This window comes from Salvelinus sp. IW2-2015, unplaced genomic scaffold, assembly GCF_002910315.2.
Source record: "Salvelinus sp. IW2-2015 unplaced genomic scaffold, ASM291031v2 Un_scaffold1491, whole genome shotgun sequence".
Taxonomy (NCBI): domain Eukaryota; kingdom Metazoa; phylum Chordata; class Actinopteri; order Salmoniformes; family Salmonidae; genus Salvelinus; species Salvelinus sp. IW2-2015.
The window spans coordinates 136,006-149,891 of NW_019942942.1; the positions used below are offsets into that span (position 1 = coordinate 136,006).

A 13,886-nucleotide genomic window follows, 5' to 3' on the forward strand; every position below is an offset into this window, starting at 1 on the left:
TATTGTTTTTTTTTCTAGAACGTAAGTACACCTAGATAGAACCCTGAACTTTCTAGAAACAGTAAGTTACTACCTAGATAGACACCCTGCTTTCTAGAACAGTAAGTTACTACCTAATAACCCTGCTTTCTAGATACACGTTAAGTACTACCTAGATAGGACCCTGCTTTCTAGAACAGGTAGTTACTACCTAGATAGGAACCCTGTTCTAGAAACAGTAAGTTACTACCTAATAGAACCCTGCTCTAGAAAACAGGTAAGTTACTACCAGAAGAACCCTGCCTTTTTTGCTAGAACACGTAAGTTACTACCTAGATAGGACCCTGCTTTCTAGAACAGGTAAGTTACTACCTAGATAGACCCTGCTTCTAGAACAGGTAAGTCTACCTAGATAGGACCCTGCTTTCTAGAACAGGTAAGTTACTACCTAGTAGGACCCTCGTTTCTAGAACAGTAAGTTACTACCTAGATAGAACCCTGCTTCTAGAACAGGTAAGTTACTACCTAGATAGGACCCTGCTTCTAGAACAGGAAGTTACTACCTAGATAGAACCCTGCTTTCTAGAACAGGTAAGTTACTACCTATAGGACCCGCTTCTAGAACATAAGTCTACCTAATAGACCCTGCTTTCTAGAACAGGTAATTACTACCTAGATAGGACCCTGCCTTTCTAGAAACAGCGTAAGTTCCTACCTAGATAGGACCCTGCTTTCTAGAACATGTAAGTTATTACTCAACACAAAGATGATAGTCAGATTGGAGCCGAGGGGATGGCTGCCGTTTTACTGGCTCCTAACCAATTGTGCTATTTTGTGTGTTTTTTCACATTGTTTGTAACGTGTCTCAATCGCTGCAACTCCCCAACAGGCTTGGGAGAGGCGAAAGTCGAGTCATGCGTCCCCCGAAACATGACCCGCCAAATAGGCTTCTTACCGCCCGCTTAACCCGGAAGCCAGTCGCACCAATGTGTCGGAGGTAACACCGTTCAACTGACAACCGAAGTCAGCCTGCAGGTGCCCGGCCCGCCACAAGGAGTCACAAGAGCACGATGAGCCAAGTAAAGCCACCCTGCTGCGCCACTCGGGAGGCCCCTATTTGTCCCCTGGCTGTGTGGTGCCAGGGCAACAACCTTTCCTTCAATGTGATCAATACAAAGGAGATGATTTTCCTGATATGGCAACTGCTTGGCCTCCGACACTACAGAGGGTACATCACTGTGGTCAAGCCTCCTGCCATCCAGGACCTCTATACCAGGCGGTGTCAGAGGAAGGCCCTAAAAGAAGGCCCTAAAGAAGACTCCAGCCACCCTACTCATAGACTGTCCCTTCTGCTACCACACGGCAAGCGGTACCGGATCGCCAAGTCTAGGTCCAAAAGGCTCCTTACCATCTTCTACCCCCAAGCCATAAGACTCCTGAACAGCTAATCAAAGGGCTACCCAGAACCCTCTTTTACACTGCTGCTACTCTCTGTTTATTATCTATGCATAGTCACTTTAACTCTACCTACATGTACATATTACCTCAATTACCTCAACTAACCGGTGCCCCCGCACATTGACTCTGTACCGGTACCCCCTGTATATAGCCTCTCTACTGTTATTTTACTGCTGCTGTTTAATTATTTGTTACTTTTAGTTTCTATTTATTTTTCACTTATTTTTCTTAAAACATCTTAAAAGATTGTTGTTTCAGGGCTTGTAAGTAAGCATTTTACTGTAAGGTCTACTACACCTGTTGTATTCGGCGCATGTGACAAATAACATTTGATTTCATTTGATTTGAAGATAGAAACCTGCTTAACAACCATATGATACCTGCAGTAGGACTTATTGTCTCAAATCACAAATTAACCATCTCCTCATCTCCTCCATTGTTGTTTTGTCCCACAGCAAGACGGCTTCTGGATCTACTCTGAGTACTGTAACAACCACCTGGATGCGTGTATGGAGCTGTTCAAGCTGATGAGAGACGGGAGGTACCAGCACTTCTTCGAGGCCTGTCGTCTGCTGCAGCAGATGATCGACATCGCTATCGACGGCTTCCTCCTCACACCCGTACAGAAGATCTGCAAATACCCTCTGCAGCTGGCCGAGCTGCTCAAATACACCGCACAGGAACACAGGTAGGATTACAGACGTGACTATCGCTACGTGGTGGTTGTAATGTGTGTTCTGTCTCAATAGTGACTATCGCTACGTGGTGGTTGTAATGTGTTTTCTGTCTCCATAGTGACTATCGCTACGTGGTGGTTGTAATGTGTGTTCTGTCTCCATAGTGACTATTATTATGTGGTGGTTGTAATGTGTGTTCTGTCTCCATAGTGACTATCGCTACGTGGTGGTTGTAATGTGTCTTCTGTCTCCATAGTGACTATCGCTACGTTGTGGTTGTAATGTGTCTTCTGTCTCCATAGTGACTATTACTATTTTGGGGTTGTAATGTGTGTTCTGTCTCCATAGTGACTATAGATACGTGGTGGTTGTAATGTGTGTTCTGTCTACATAGTGACTATCGCTACGTGTTGGTTGTAATGTGTGTTCTGTTTCCATAGTGACTATCGCTACGTGGCGGCGGCGCTGGCGGTGATGCGTAACGTCACTCAGCAGATCAATGAGAGGAAGAGGAGGCTGGAGAACATTGACAAGATTGCCCAATGGCAGGCCTCCGTCCTGGACTGGGAGGTACATACTGTACACCACTCGAAATTAACCAACCCTCAACGGAGTGTGTGTGTGTTTAAAACAAGCGTCTTTAGGTCCTTGAATAGTGCTAAATAAAGCCATGTAATATTATTGTCCCCAGGGTGATGACATCCTGGACCGGAGCTCAGAGTTGATCTATACCGGAGAAATGTCTTGGATCTACCAGCCCTATGGACGCAGTCAGCAACGGGTCTTCTTCCTCTTTGATCACCAGCTGGTCCTCTGTAAGAAGGTATGAAACCTCCCCTCTCTGTCCTGCTCCAAACCAGTTCTGGTATATGTAGAAGGTATGAAACCTCCCCTCTCTGTCCTGCTCCAAACCAGTTCNTACCCCCCCGCCACCCATCGCTCAGTCTGCCGACGCAACGTCTCCCAAACATTGCCCAGTCAATCAACCAATGCACATCTAACGTTCCCATAACCTCCACAAAACCTCTGTACAGTACGTCATTCTATTGGTCAGTCAGAGAGAGACAGAGTACATGTACAGTTGAAGTCGGAAGTTTACATACACCTTAGCCAAATACATTTAAACTCAGTTTTTCACAATTCCTGACATTTAATCCTAGTAAAAATGCCCTGTCTTAGGTCAGTTAGGATCACCACTTTATTTTAAGAATGTGAAATGTCAGAATAATAGTAGAGAGAATGATTTATTTCAGCTTTAATTTCTATCATCACATTCCCAGTGGGTCAGAAGTTTACATACACTCAATTAGTATTTGGTAGCATTGCCTTTAAATTGTTTACTTGGGTCAAACGTTTCAGGTAGCCTTCCACAAGCTTCCAACAATAAGTTGGGTGAATTTTGGCCCATTCCTCCTGACAGATCTGGTGTAACTGAGTCAGGTTTGTAGGCCTCCTTGCTCACACACGCTTTTTCAGTTCTGCCCAAACATTTTCTATAGGATTGAGGTCAAGGCTTTGTGATGGCCACTCCAATACCTTGGCTTTGTTGTCCTTAAGCCATTTTGCCACAACTTTGGAAGTCTGCTTGGGGTCATTGTCCATTTGGAAGACCCATTTGTGACCAAGCTTTAACCTCCCTGACTCACTTCTTGAGATGTTGCTTCAATATATCCTCATAATTTTCCTTTCTCATGATGCCATCTATTTTGTGAAGTGCACCAGTCCTTCCTGCAGCAAAGCACCCCCACAACATGATGCTGCCACCCCTGTGCTTCACGGTTGGGATGGTGTTCTTCGGCTTGCAAGCCTCCCCCTTTTCCCTCCGAACATAATGATGGTCATTATGGCCAAACAGTTCTATTTTTGTTTCATCAGACCAGAGGACATTTCTCCAAAAAGTACGTTCTTTGTCCCCATGTGCAGTTGCAAACTGTAGTCTGGCTTTTTTATGGAGGTTTTGGAGCAGTGGCTTCTTCCTTGCTGAGTGGCCTTTCAGGTTATGTCGATATAGGACTCGTTTTACTGTGGATATAGATACTTTTGTACCTGTTTCCTCCAGCATCTTCACAAGGTCCTTTGCTGTTGTTCTTGGATAGATTTGCACTTTTCGCGCCAAAGTACGTTCATCTCTAGGAGACAGAACTGAGCGGTATGACGGCTGCATGGTCCCATGGTGTTTATACTTGTGTACTATTGTTTGTACAGATGAACGTGGCACCTTCAGGCGTTTGGAAATTGGTCCCAAGGATGAACCAGACTTGTGGAGTTCTCCAATTTTTTTTCTGAGGTCTTGGCTGATTTCTTTTGATTTTCCTATGATTTTCCTATGTCAAGCAAACAGGCACTGAGTTTGAAGGTAGGCCTTGAAATACATCAACAGGTACACCTCCAATTGACTCAAATGATGTCAATTAGTGGTTGAAAAACAAGTTTTAATGACTCCAACCTAAGTGCAACAATATTTAGAGTTGAAGTTGAAAGTTTACATACACTTAGGTTGGAGTCATTAAAACTTATTTTTCAACAACTCCACCAATGTTTTGTTAACAAACTATCGTTTTGGCAAGTCGGTTAGGACATCTACTTTGTGCATGACACAAGTCATTTTTCCAACAATTGTTTACAGACAGATTATTTCACTTATAATTCACTGTATCACAATTCCAGTGGGTTAGAAGTTTACATACACTTAGTTGACTCAGCTTGGAAAATTCCAGAAAATGATGTCATGGCTTTAGAAGCTTCTGATAGGCTAATTGACATCATTTGAGTCAATTGGAGGTGTACCTGTGGATCTATTTCAAGGCCTACCTTCATACTCAGTGCCTCTTTGCTTGACATCATGGGAAAATCAAAAGAAATCAGCCAAGACCTCAGAAAAAAATTGGGGACCTCCACAAGTCTGGTTCATCCTTGGGAGCAATTTCCAAAAACATTGAAGGTACCACGTTCATCTGTACAAACAATAGTGAGCAAGTATAAACACCATGGGACCACGCAGCCATCATACCACTCAGGAAAGAGACGTGTTCTGTCTCCTAGAGATGAACATACTTTGGTGGGAAAAGTGCAAATCAATCCCAGAACAACAGCAAAGGACCTTGTGAAGATGGCTTGCAAGCCGAAGAACACCATCCCAACCGTGAAGCACGGGGGTGGCAGCATCATGTTGTGGGGGAGATTTGCTGCAGGAGGGACTGGTGCACTTCACAAAATAGATGGCATCGTGAGGAAGGGAAATGATGTGGAAATATTGAAGCAACATCTCAAGACTTCAGTCAGGAAGTTAAAGCTTGGTCGCAAATGGGTCTTCCAAATGGACAATGACCCCAAGCATACTTCCAAAGTTGTTTCAAAATGGCTTAAGGACAAAGTCAAGGTATTGGAGTGGCCATCACAAAGCCCTGACCTCAATACTATATAAAATTTGTGGGCAGAACTGAAAAAGCGTGTGCGAGCAAGGAGGCCTACAAAACCTGACTCAGTTACACCAGCTCTGTCAGGAGGAATGGGCCAACATTCACCCTACTTATTATGGGAAGCTTGTGGAAGGCTACTCGAAACATTTGACCCAAGTTAAACAATTTAAAGGCAATAATACCAAATACTAATTGAGTGTATGTAAACTTCTGACCCACTGGGAATGTGATGATAGAAATTAAAGCTGAAATAAATCATTCTCTCTACTATTATTCTGACATTTCACATTCTTAAAATAAAGTGGTGATCCTAACTGACCTAAAACAAGGCATTTTTACTAGGATTAAATGTCAGGAATTGTGAAAAACTGAGTTTAAATGTATTTGGCTAAGGTGTATGCAAACTTCCGACTTCAACTGTAGATTGTCTGCTGAGGGGAGGACGGCTCATAATAATGGCTGGAACCGGGCTAATGGAATTATTCGATACCATTCCAGCCATTCCGCTCCAGCCGTTACCACAAGCCCGTCCTCCCAATCTAAGGTGCCACCAACCTCCTGTGATATGTATATCAGTCACAAGATTGGGAATCATCAGAACACGATGGATCTATTGTAGATTACAGCCTTTAGTTTTTTTCTTTTTTCTATTTACTCTTTTTTTTTATTCACTATTTTGACTCTTTTTATAGTCTGTTTATAACTGAGTCTTCTCCTCCACGATGCTTCTCAAATGACACCCTTTTTGCCTATATAGTGCACTACTTTTTACCAGATTCCTATGGTCCCTGGTCGAAAGTAGTGCACTCTAAAGGGAATAGGGTGCCATTTGGGAACACACTCTAGCACGGTAGCAGCAGTTGTCTCCACCCGTCTCTCTGCTTGTTGTTGTGAAGCTGCATGGCATCGTGTGTTTGGCATTACAACCGTCGCCTCTTTGATGTTCAGTTGGCACACAGTGTTTCATCAGGTGTTGGCTTGGCTACCATACCAGGCATCTGATCCCCTNTCCTTTCCTCCTCTCATCCTCTCATTCTCTCCTCCCCTCCTCTCCTCCTCTCCTTCTCTCCTCCTCTCCTCCTCTCCTCCTCCTCTCAAATCTCCTCCTCTGCTCTCATCCTCTCACCCTCTCATCCTTAACAGTACGTGGAGACCAGACAAATCTGATCTCAACAGGCTAATTTACTGAATCATGCTGAGACATGGATTCTCTCTATTTTAAATAACTATATATACAAATGTAAAGTCAGCAAAAAAAATAAAAAATTCTCTCACTGTCAACTGCATTTATTTTCAGCAAACTTAACATGTGTAAATATTTGTGAACATAGCAAGATTCAACTACTGAGACATAAACTGAACAAGTTCCACAGACATGTGGCTAACAGAAATGGAATAATGTGTCCCTGAACAAAGGCGGGGTCAAAATCAAAAGTAACAGTAACAGTCAGTATCTGGTGTGGCCACCAGCTGCATTAAGTGCTGCAGTGCATCTCCTCCTCATGGACTGCACCAGATTTGCCAGTTCTTGCTGTGAGATGTTACCCCACTCTTCCACCAAGGCACTTGCAAGTTCCCGGATATTTCTGCGGGGAATGGCCCTAGCCCTCACCCTCGGATCCAACAGGTCCCAGACATGCTCAATGGAATTGAGATCCGGGCTCTTCGCTGGCCATGGCAGAACACTTACATTCCTGTCTTGCAGGAAATCACGCACAGAACGAGCAGTATGGCTGGTGGCATTGTCATCCTGGAGGGTCATGTCAGGATGAGCCTGCAGGAAGGGTACCACATGAGGGAGGAGGATGTCTTCCCTGTAACGCACAGCGTTGAGATTGATCCCGCTCCAGAGTACAGGCCTCGGTATAACGCTCATTCCTTCGACGATAAACGCGAATCCAACCATCACCCCTGGTGAGACAAAACCGCGACTCATCAGGAAATAACTTTTTGCCAGTCCTATCTGGTCCAGCGACGGTGGGTTTGTGCACATTAGCAACGTTGTTGCCGGTGATGTCTGGTGAGGACTTGCCTTACAACAGGCCTACAAGCCCTCAGTCCAGCCTCTCTCAGCCTATTGCGGACAGTCTGAGCACTGATGGAGGGATTTGCGTTCCTGGTGTAACTCGAGCAGTTGTTGTTGCCATCCTGTAACTGTCCCGCAGGTGTGATGTTCGGATGTACTGATCCTGTGCAGGTGTTGTTACACGTGGTCTGCCACTGCGAGGGCGATCAGCTGTCCGTCCTGTCTCCCTGTAGTGCTGTCTTAGGCGTCTCACAGTACGAACATTGCAATTTATTGCCCTGGCCACATCTGCAGTCCTCATGCCTTCTTGCAGCATGCCTAAGGCATGTTCACGCAGATGAGCAGGGACCCTGGGCATCTTTCTTTTGGTGTTTTTCAGAGTCAATAGAAAGGCCTCTTTAGTGTCCTAAGTTTTCATAACTGTGACCTTAAACTTCTTTGGGACTGGGGGGCAGTATTGAGTAGCTTGGATGAATAAGGTGCCCAGAGTAAACTGCCTGCTACTCAGGCCCAGAAGCTAGAATATGCATATAATTGATTTGGATAGAAAACACTCTGAAGTTTCTTAAACTGTTTGAATGATGTCTGTGAGTATATCATATATCATATGGCAGGCAAAAACCTGAGAAAAAATCTGACCAGGAAGTGGGAAATCTGAGGTTTGTAGTTTTTCAAGTCATTGCCTATCGAATATACAGTGTCTATGGGGTCATATTGCACTTCCTAAAGCTTCCACTAGATGTCAACAGTCTTTAGAACCCTGTTTCAGGCTTCTACTGTGAAGGAGGAGCGAATAAGAGCTGTTTGAATCAGTGGTCTGGCAGAATGCCATTAGTTTAGTCACGCTCGTGGCCGTGAGAGCGAGCTGCGTTCCCTTTCATTTCTAAAGACATAGGCATTGTCCGGTTGAAATATTATTGAAGATTTATGATAAAAACATCCTAAAGATTGATTATATACATCGTTTGACATGTTTCTACGAACTGTAATGGAACTGTTTTGACTCTTCATCTGGACTAAGTGCCTGACCCTTGTGAATTTGGATTTGTGAACTAAACGCGCGAACAAAAAGGAGGTATTTGGACATAAATGATGGACTTTATCGAACATAACAAACATTTATTGTGGAACTGGGATTCCTGGGAGTGCATTCCGATGAAGATCATCAAAGGTAAGTGAATATTTATAATGCTATTTCTGAGTTTTGTGACACCTCTCCTTCTTTGGAAAATGGCTGTGTGGTTTTCTGTGGCTAAGCGCTGACCTAACATAATTGCATGGTGTGCTTTAACCATAAAGTTTTTTTGAAATCTGACACAGCAGTTGCATTAAGGAGAAGTTTATCTATAATCGTATGTATAACACTTTTATCTTAGATCAATGTTTATGATGAGTATTTCTGTAATTTGATGTGGCTCTCTGCACTTTCACCGGATGTTTGTTTGAGACAATGCATTTCTGAACATAACTCACCAATTTCAAATGAGGTTTTTGGACATAAAGATTAACTTTATTGAACAAAACACAAATGTATTGTCTAACATGGAGTCCTGGGAGTGCCATCCGGTGAAGACCTTCAAAGGTTAGTGAATAATTTTAACGCTATTTCTGTCTTTTGTGACACCTCTCCTTCTTTGGAAAATGGCTGTATGGTTTTCTGTGGCTAGGCGCTGACCTAACATAATCGCAAGGTGTGCTTTCGCCGTAAAGCCTTTTTGAACTCAGACACTGTGGCAGGATTAACAAGAAGTTTATCTTTAAAATGGTGTATAATACTTGTATGTTTGAGGAATTTTAATTATGCGATTTCTGTTGTTGGAATTTGGCGCCCTGCACTTTCACTGGCTGTTGGCGAGGTGGGACGCTAGCGTTCCACATATCCCAGAAAGGTTTTAACCGTCTGTAAGCTGTTAGTGTCTTAACGACCGTTCCACAGGTGCATGTTCATTAATTGTTTATGGTTCATTGAACAAGCATGGGAAACAGTGTATAAACCCTTTACAATGAAGATCTGTGAAGTTATTTGGATTTTTACAAATGATCTTTGAAAGACAGGGTCCTGAAAAAGGGACGTTTCTTTTTTTGTTGAGTTTATGTGGACACCCCTTCAAATTAGTGGATTCAGCTATTGCAGCCACACCCATTGCTGACAGGTGTAAAAAACCTAGCACACAGCCATGCAATCTCCATAGATAACATTGGCAGTAGAACGGCCTAACTGAAGAGCTCACTGACTTTCAACGTGGCACCGTCAGAGGATGCACCTTTCCAACAATTCAGTTCGTCAAATTTCTGCCCTACTAGAGCTGTCAACTGTAAGTGCTGTTATTGTGAAGTGAAAACGTCTAGGAGCAACAATGGCTCGGCTGTGAAGTGGTAGGCCACACAAACTCACAGAACGGGTCCACCGAGTGCTGAAGCGTGTAGCGTGTAAAAATCGTCTGTCCTCGGTTGAAACTCTCACTACCGAGTTACAAACTGCCTCTGGAAGCAACGTAAGTACAAGAACTGTTTGTCGGGAGCTTCATGAAATGGGTTTCCATGGCAGAGCAGCCGCACACAAGTCAAAGATCACCCTGTGCAATGCCAAGCCTCGGCTGGAGTGGTGTAAAGCTCTCCACCATTGGAAACGCGTTCTCTGGAGTGATGAATTACGCTTCACCATCTGTCAGTTCGACGGACTAATCTGGGTTTGGCGGATGCCAGGAGAACGCTACCTGACGGAATGCTTAGTGCCAACTGTACATTTTGGTGGAGGAGGACAAATGTTCTGGGGCTGTTTTTCATGGTTCGGGCTAGGCCCGTTAGTTCAAATGAAGGGAAATCTTAACGCCACAGCATACAAGGACATTCTAGAGGATTCTGTGCTTCCAACTTTGTGGCAATAGTTTGGGGAAGGCCCTTTCCTGTTTCAGCATGACAGTGCCCCCGTGCACAAAGCGTGGTCCATCCAGAAATTGTTTGTCGAGATCGGTGTGGAAGAACTTCACTGGCCTGCACAGAGCCCTGACCTCAAACCCATCAAACACCCTTGGGATGAATTGGAATGCCGACCGCAAGCTAGGCCTAATCGCCCAACATCAGTGCCCAACCTCACTAATGCTCTTGTGGCTGAGTGGCAGCAAGTCACCGTAGCAATGTTCCAACATCTAGTGGAAAGCCTTCCCAGAAGAGTGGAGGCTGTTATAGAAGCAAAAGGGGACCAACTCCATATTAATGAGATGTTTGACGAGCAGGTGTCCACATACTTTTAGTCATGTGGTGTATCGGTCTTTCCTCTCTTATCCATATCATCATTAAGAGTTGTTCAGTCCCACAGCCCAGTACAGAGCCCAGTACACAGCCCAGTACACAGCCCAGTACAGAGCCCAGTACACAGTCCAGTACAGAGCCCAGTACACAGCCCAGTACACAGCCCAGTACAGAGCCCAGTACACTGCCCAGTACAGAGCCCAGTACACAGCCCAGTACATAGCCCAGTACAGAGCCCAGTACACAGCCCAGTACAGAGTCCATTAAAGAGTCCAGTACACGGCCCAGTACAGAGTCCAGTACAGAGTCCAGTACAGAGTCCAGTACACGGCCCAGTACACAGCCCAGTGCAGAGTAAACTCTGTCTGTCCTAAACAGACTGGGCAACCAAACTACCTCTCTGTCTGTCCTAAACAGGCTGGGCTACCAGACTACCTCTCTGTCTGTCCTTAACAGGCTGGGCTACCAGACTACCTCTCTGTCTGTCCTAAACAGGCTGGACTACCAGACATGATCTGTATCTAATGTTGAAGATATTTTAGGATGTTATCTGTAGTCTTAATGCTTTAATAAGTGCAGTATTGTTCCCATCTCTGTCTCATTGTGTTGAATGCCCACTGGTATAAGAAGTATATAGTTCACAGCTGTACATATCTCTGTTGCTTAATGGTTTATGTAGCTTGAGGTTTGTGAGCTAGCTTTAAACCAGGGCTTTAGTTTTGAGAGGAGACGGGTTTGCTGTTGAGGACAGAGAAAAGAGACAGCGAGAGAGAGAGAAGAGGAGAGAGAGAGAGAAAGAGAGAGCGAGAGAGAGAGAAGAGGAGAGAGCATTGTTGTTGAGAGTTTGAAGAGTTGTGTGTTTGTGTGACAGATGGAGAGGGTTGCATAAGAGAATAATATGGGGAAACGCCTGCAGGCTAAAACCTCTCAAACACACACACACCACACAACCACACACACACACACACACACCACACACACACACACACCCATATAGTAGGTCATTCAGCTGTGTTTGTCCATCCTGCTCCAGGTCATTCACAGATCAGACTCTCACAGCCAGACAGGGGCAGGGGCCAAACATCTTAATACTCTCTCTGCAGATATCTGTCTCTCTCTATGTTCTCTCCTGGTCTCTCTCTCTGTCTGCTCTCTGCCTGCCTCTCTGTCTGTCTCTCTCTCTCTCTCTCTCTCTGTCTGTCTGTCTGTCTGTCTGTTCTGCCTGTCTGTCTGTCTGTCTGTCTGTCTGTCTGTCTTGTCTGTCTGTCTGTCTGTCTGTCTGTCTCTCTCCTGTCAGTCTCTCTCTCTCTCTCCCGTCAGTCCTTGTCTGCTGTCTGTCTGTCTGTCTGTCTGTCTGTTGTCTGTCTGTCTGTCTGTCTGTCTGTCGTCGTCGCTGTCTGTCTGTCTGTCTGTCTGTCTGTCTGTCTGTCTGCTGTCTGTCTGTCTCTCTCCCTGTCAGTCTCTCTCTCTCTCTTTCTCTCGTCTGTCTCTCTCCCTGTCAGTCTCTCTCTCTCTCTCCCCTGTCAGTCTCTGTCTCTCTGTCTGTGTCAGGCTGTGAGGAGTGTGTGAAGAGGTGTAGTGAGTCGGCAGATGGAGGATAGGGCTGCTTCCACAGATACAGACACATACACTTACTAACACACACATTGATGTGGCACAAACCTGTCGCCATAGCGCGTACTGTAAGGTGTGATTCATCCCGCTTAATGACTGCGTCCTGTCTCCATAGTGACTATTGCTACGTGGTGCTGTAATGGTGTTCTGTTCCCTAGTGACTATTGCTACTGGCGGGCTGTATGTGTTTCTGTCACCATAGTGACTAATTGCTACATGGGTGGTTGTAATGTGTGTTCTGTCTCCATAGTTTCTATTGCTACGTGGTGGCTGTAATGTGTGTTCTGTCTCCATAGTGACTATGTGCTACGTGGTGGCTGTATGTGTGTTCTGTCTCCATAGTGACTATTTCTACGTGGTGGCTGTATGTGTGTTCTGTCTCCATAGTGACTATCGTTATTGGCGGCGGCGCTGGCGGTGATGCGTAACGTCACTCAGCAGATCAACGAGAGGAGAGGAGGCTGGAGAACATTGACAAGATGCCCAATGCAGGCCTCCGTCCTGGACTGGAGGTACGTACTGTCACCACTCTGAACGACCATCCCTCAATGGAGGTGTGGTGGTGTGTGTGTGTGTGTGTGTTGTGTGTGTGTGTGTGTGTGTGTGTGTGTGTGTGTGTGTGTGTGTGTTGTGTGTGTGTGTGTGTGTGTGTGTGTGTGTGTGTGTGTGTTTAGAACAACGTCTTAGGCCGTGAATAATGCTAATAAAGCCATGTAATATTATTGTCCCAGGGTGATGACATCCTGGACCGGAGCTCAGAGTTGATCTATACAGGAGAAATGTCTTGATCTACCAGCCCTATGGGACGCAGTCAGCAACGGGTCTTCTTCCTCTTTGATCACCAGCTGGTCCTCTGTAAGAAGGTATGAACCCCCCCCCCCTCTTCCTGCTCCAAACCAGCTCTGGTATATGTAGAAGGTATGAAACCTCCCCTCTCTGTCCGCTCCAAACCAGCTCTGGTATAGTGAGGTATAAACCTCCCTCTCTGTCCTGCCCAAACCAGCTCTGGTATATGTGGAGTATGAACCTCCCTCTCTGTCCTGCTCCAAACCAGCTCTGGTATATGTGGAAGGTATGAAACCTCCCTTCTGTCCTGCTCCAAACCAGCTCTGGTATGTGGAAGGTATGAAACCTCCCCTCTCGTCCTGCTCCAATCAAAGAGGAGAAACTCTCATTAGAATACTGTTCTTCAAAACACATCTCAATGCTATCACTGGTAGAATCTACAGCGCAAGGAATGATGGCCTGTGTCCTAACTGGCATGGCCATCCTACACACCCACACGCACCGCACGCACGCACGCACGCACACAACACACACACACACACACACAACACACACACACACACACACACACCACACACACACACACACACACACACACACACACACACACACCCACACACACACACTGCTCGCGCTGTCTGCAGAACATGCTTAATTATGAATTCCTTCGTCTTT

The 13,886-nt window shown here is 45.3% G+C and overlaps 1 protein-coding gene across 1 annotated transcript in view; it reads left to right on the plus strand.

The window, feature by feature from the left end:
* Nucleotides 1-13,886, plus strand: part of LOC112071010 (rho guanine nucleotide exchange factor 9) — a 52,714-nt gene that overhangs the window by 17,102 nt on the left and 21,726 nt on the right. Inside the window, exons 4-7 of the mRNA XM_024138464.2 lie at nt 699-722; nt 1,893-2,125; nt 2,555-2,684; nt 2,806-2,937. Of these exons, the coding sequence (XP_023994232.1) occupies nt 699-722; nt 1,893-2,125; nt 2,555-2,684; nt 2,806-2,937 (519 nt within the window). The remainder of the gene's footprint in view (nt 1-698; nt 723-1,892; nt 2,126-2,554; nt 2,685-2,805; nt 2,938-13,886) is intronic.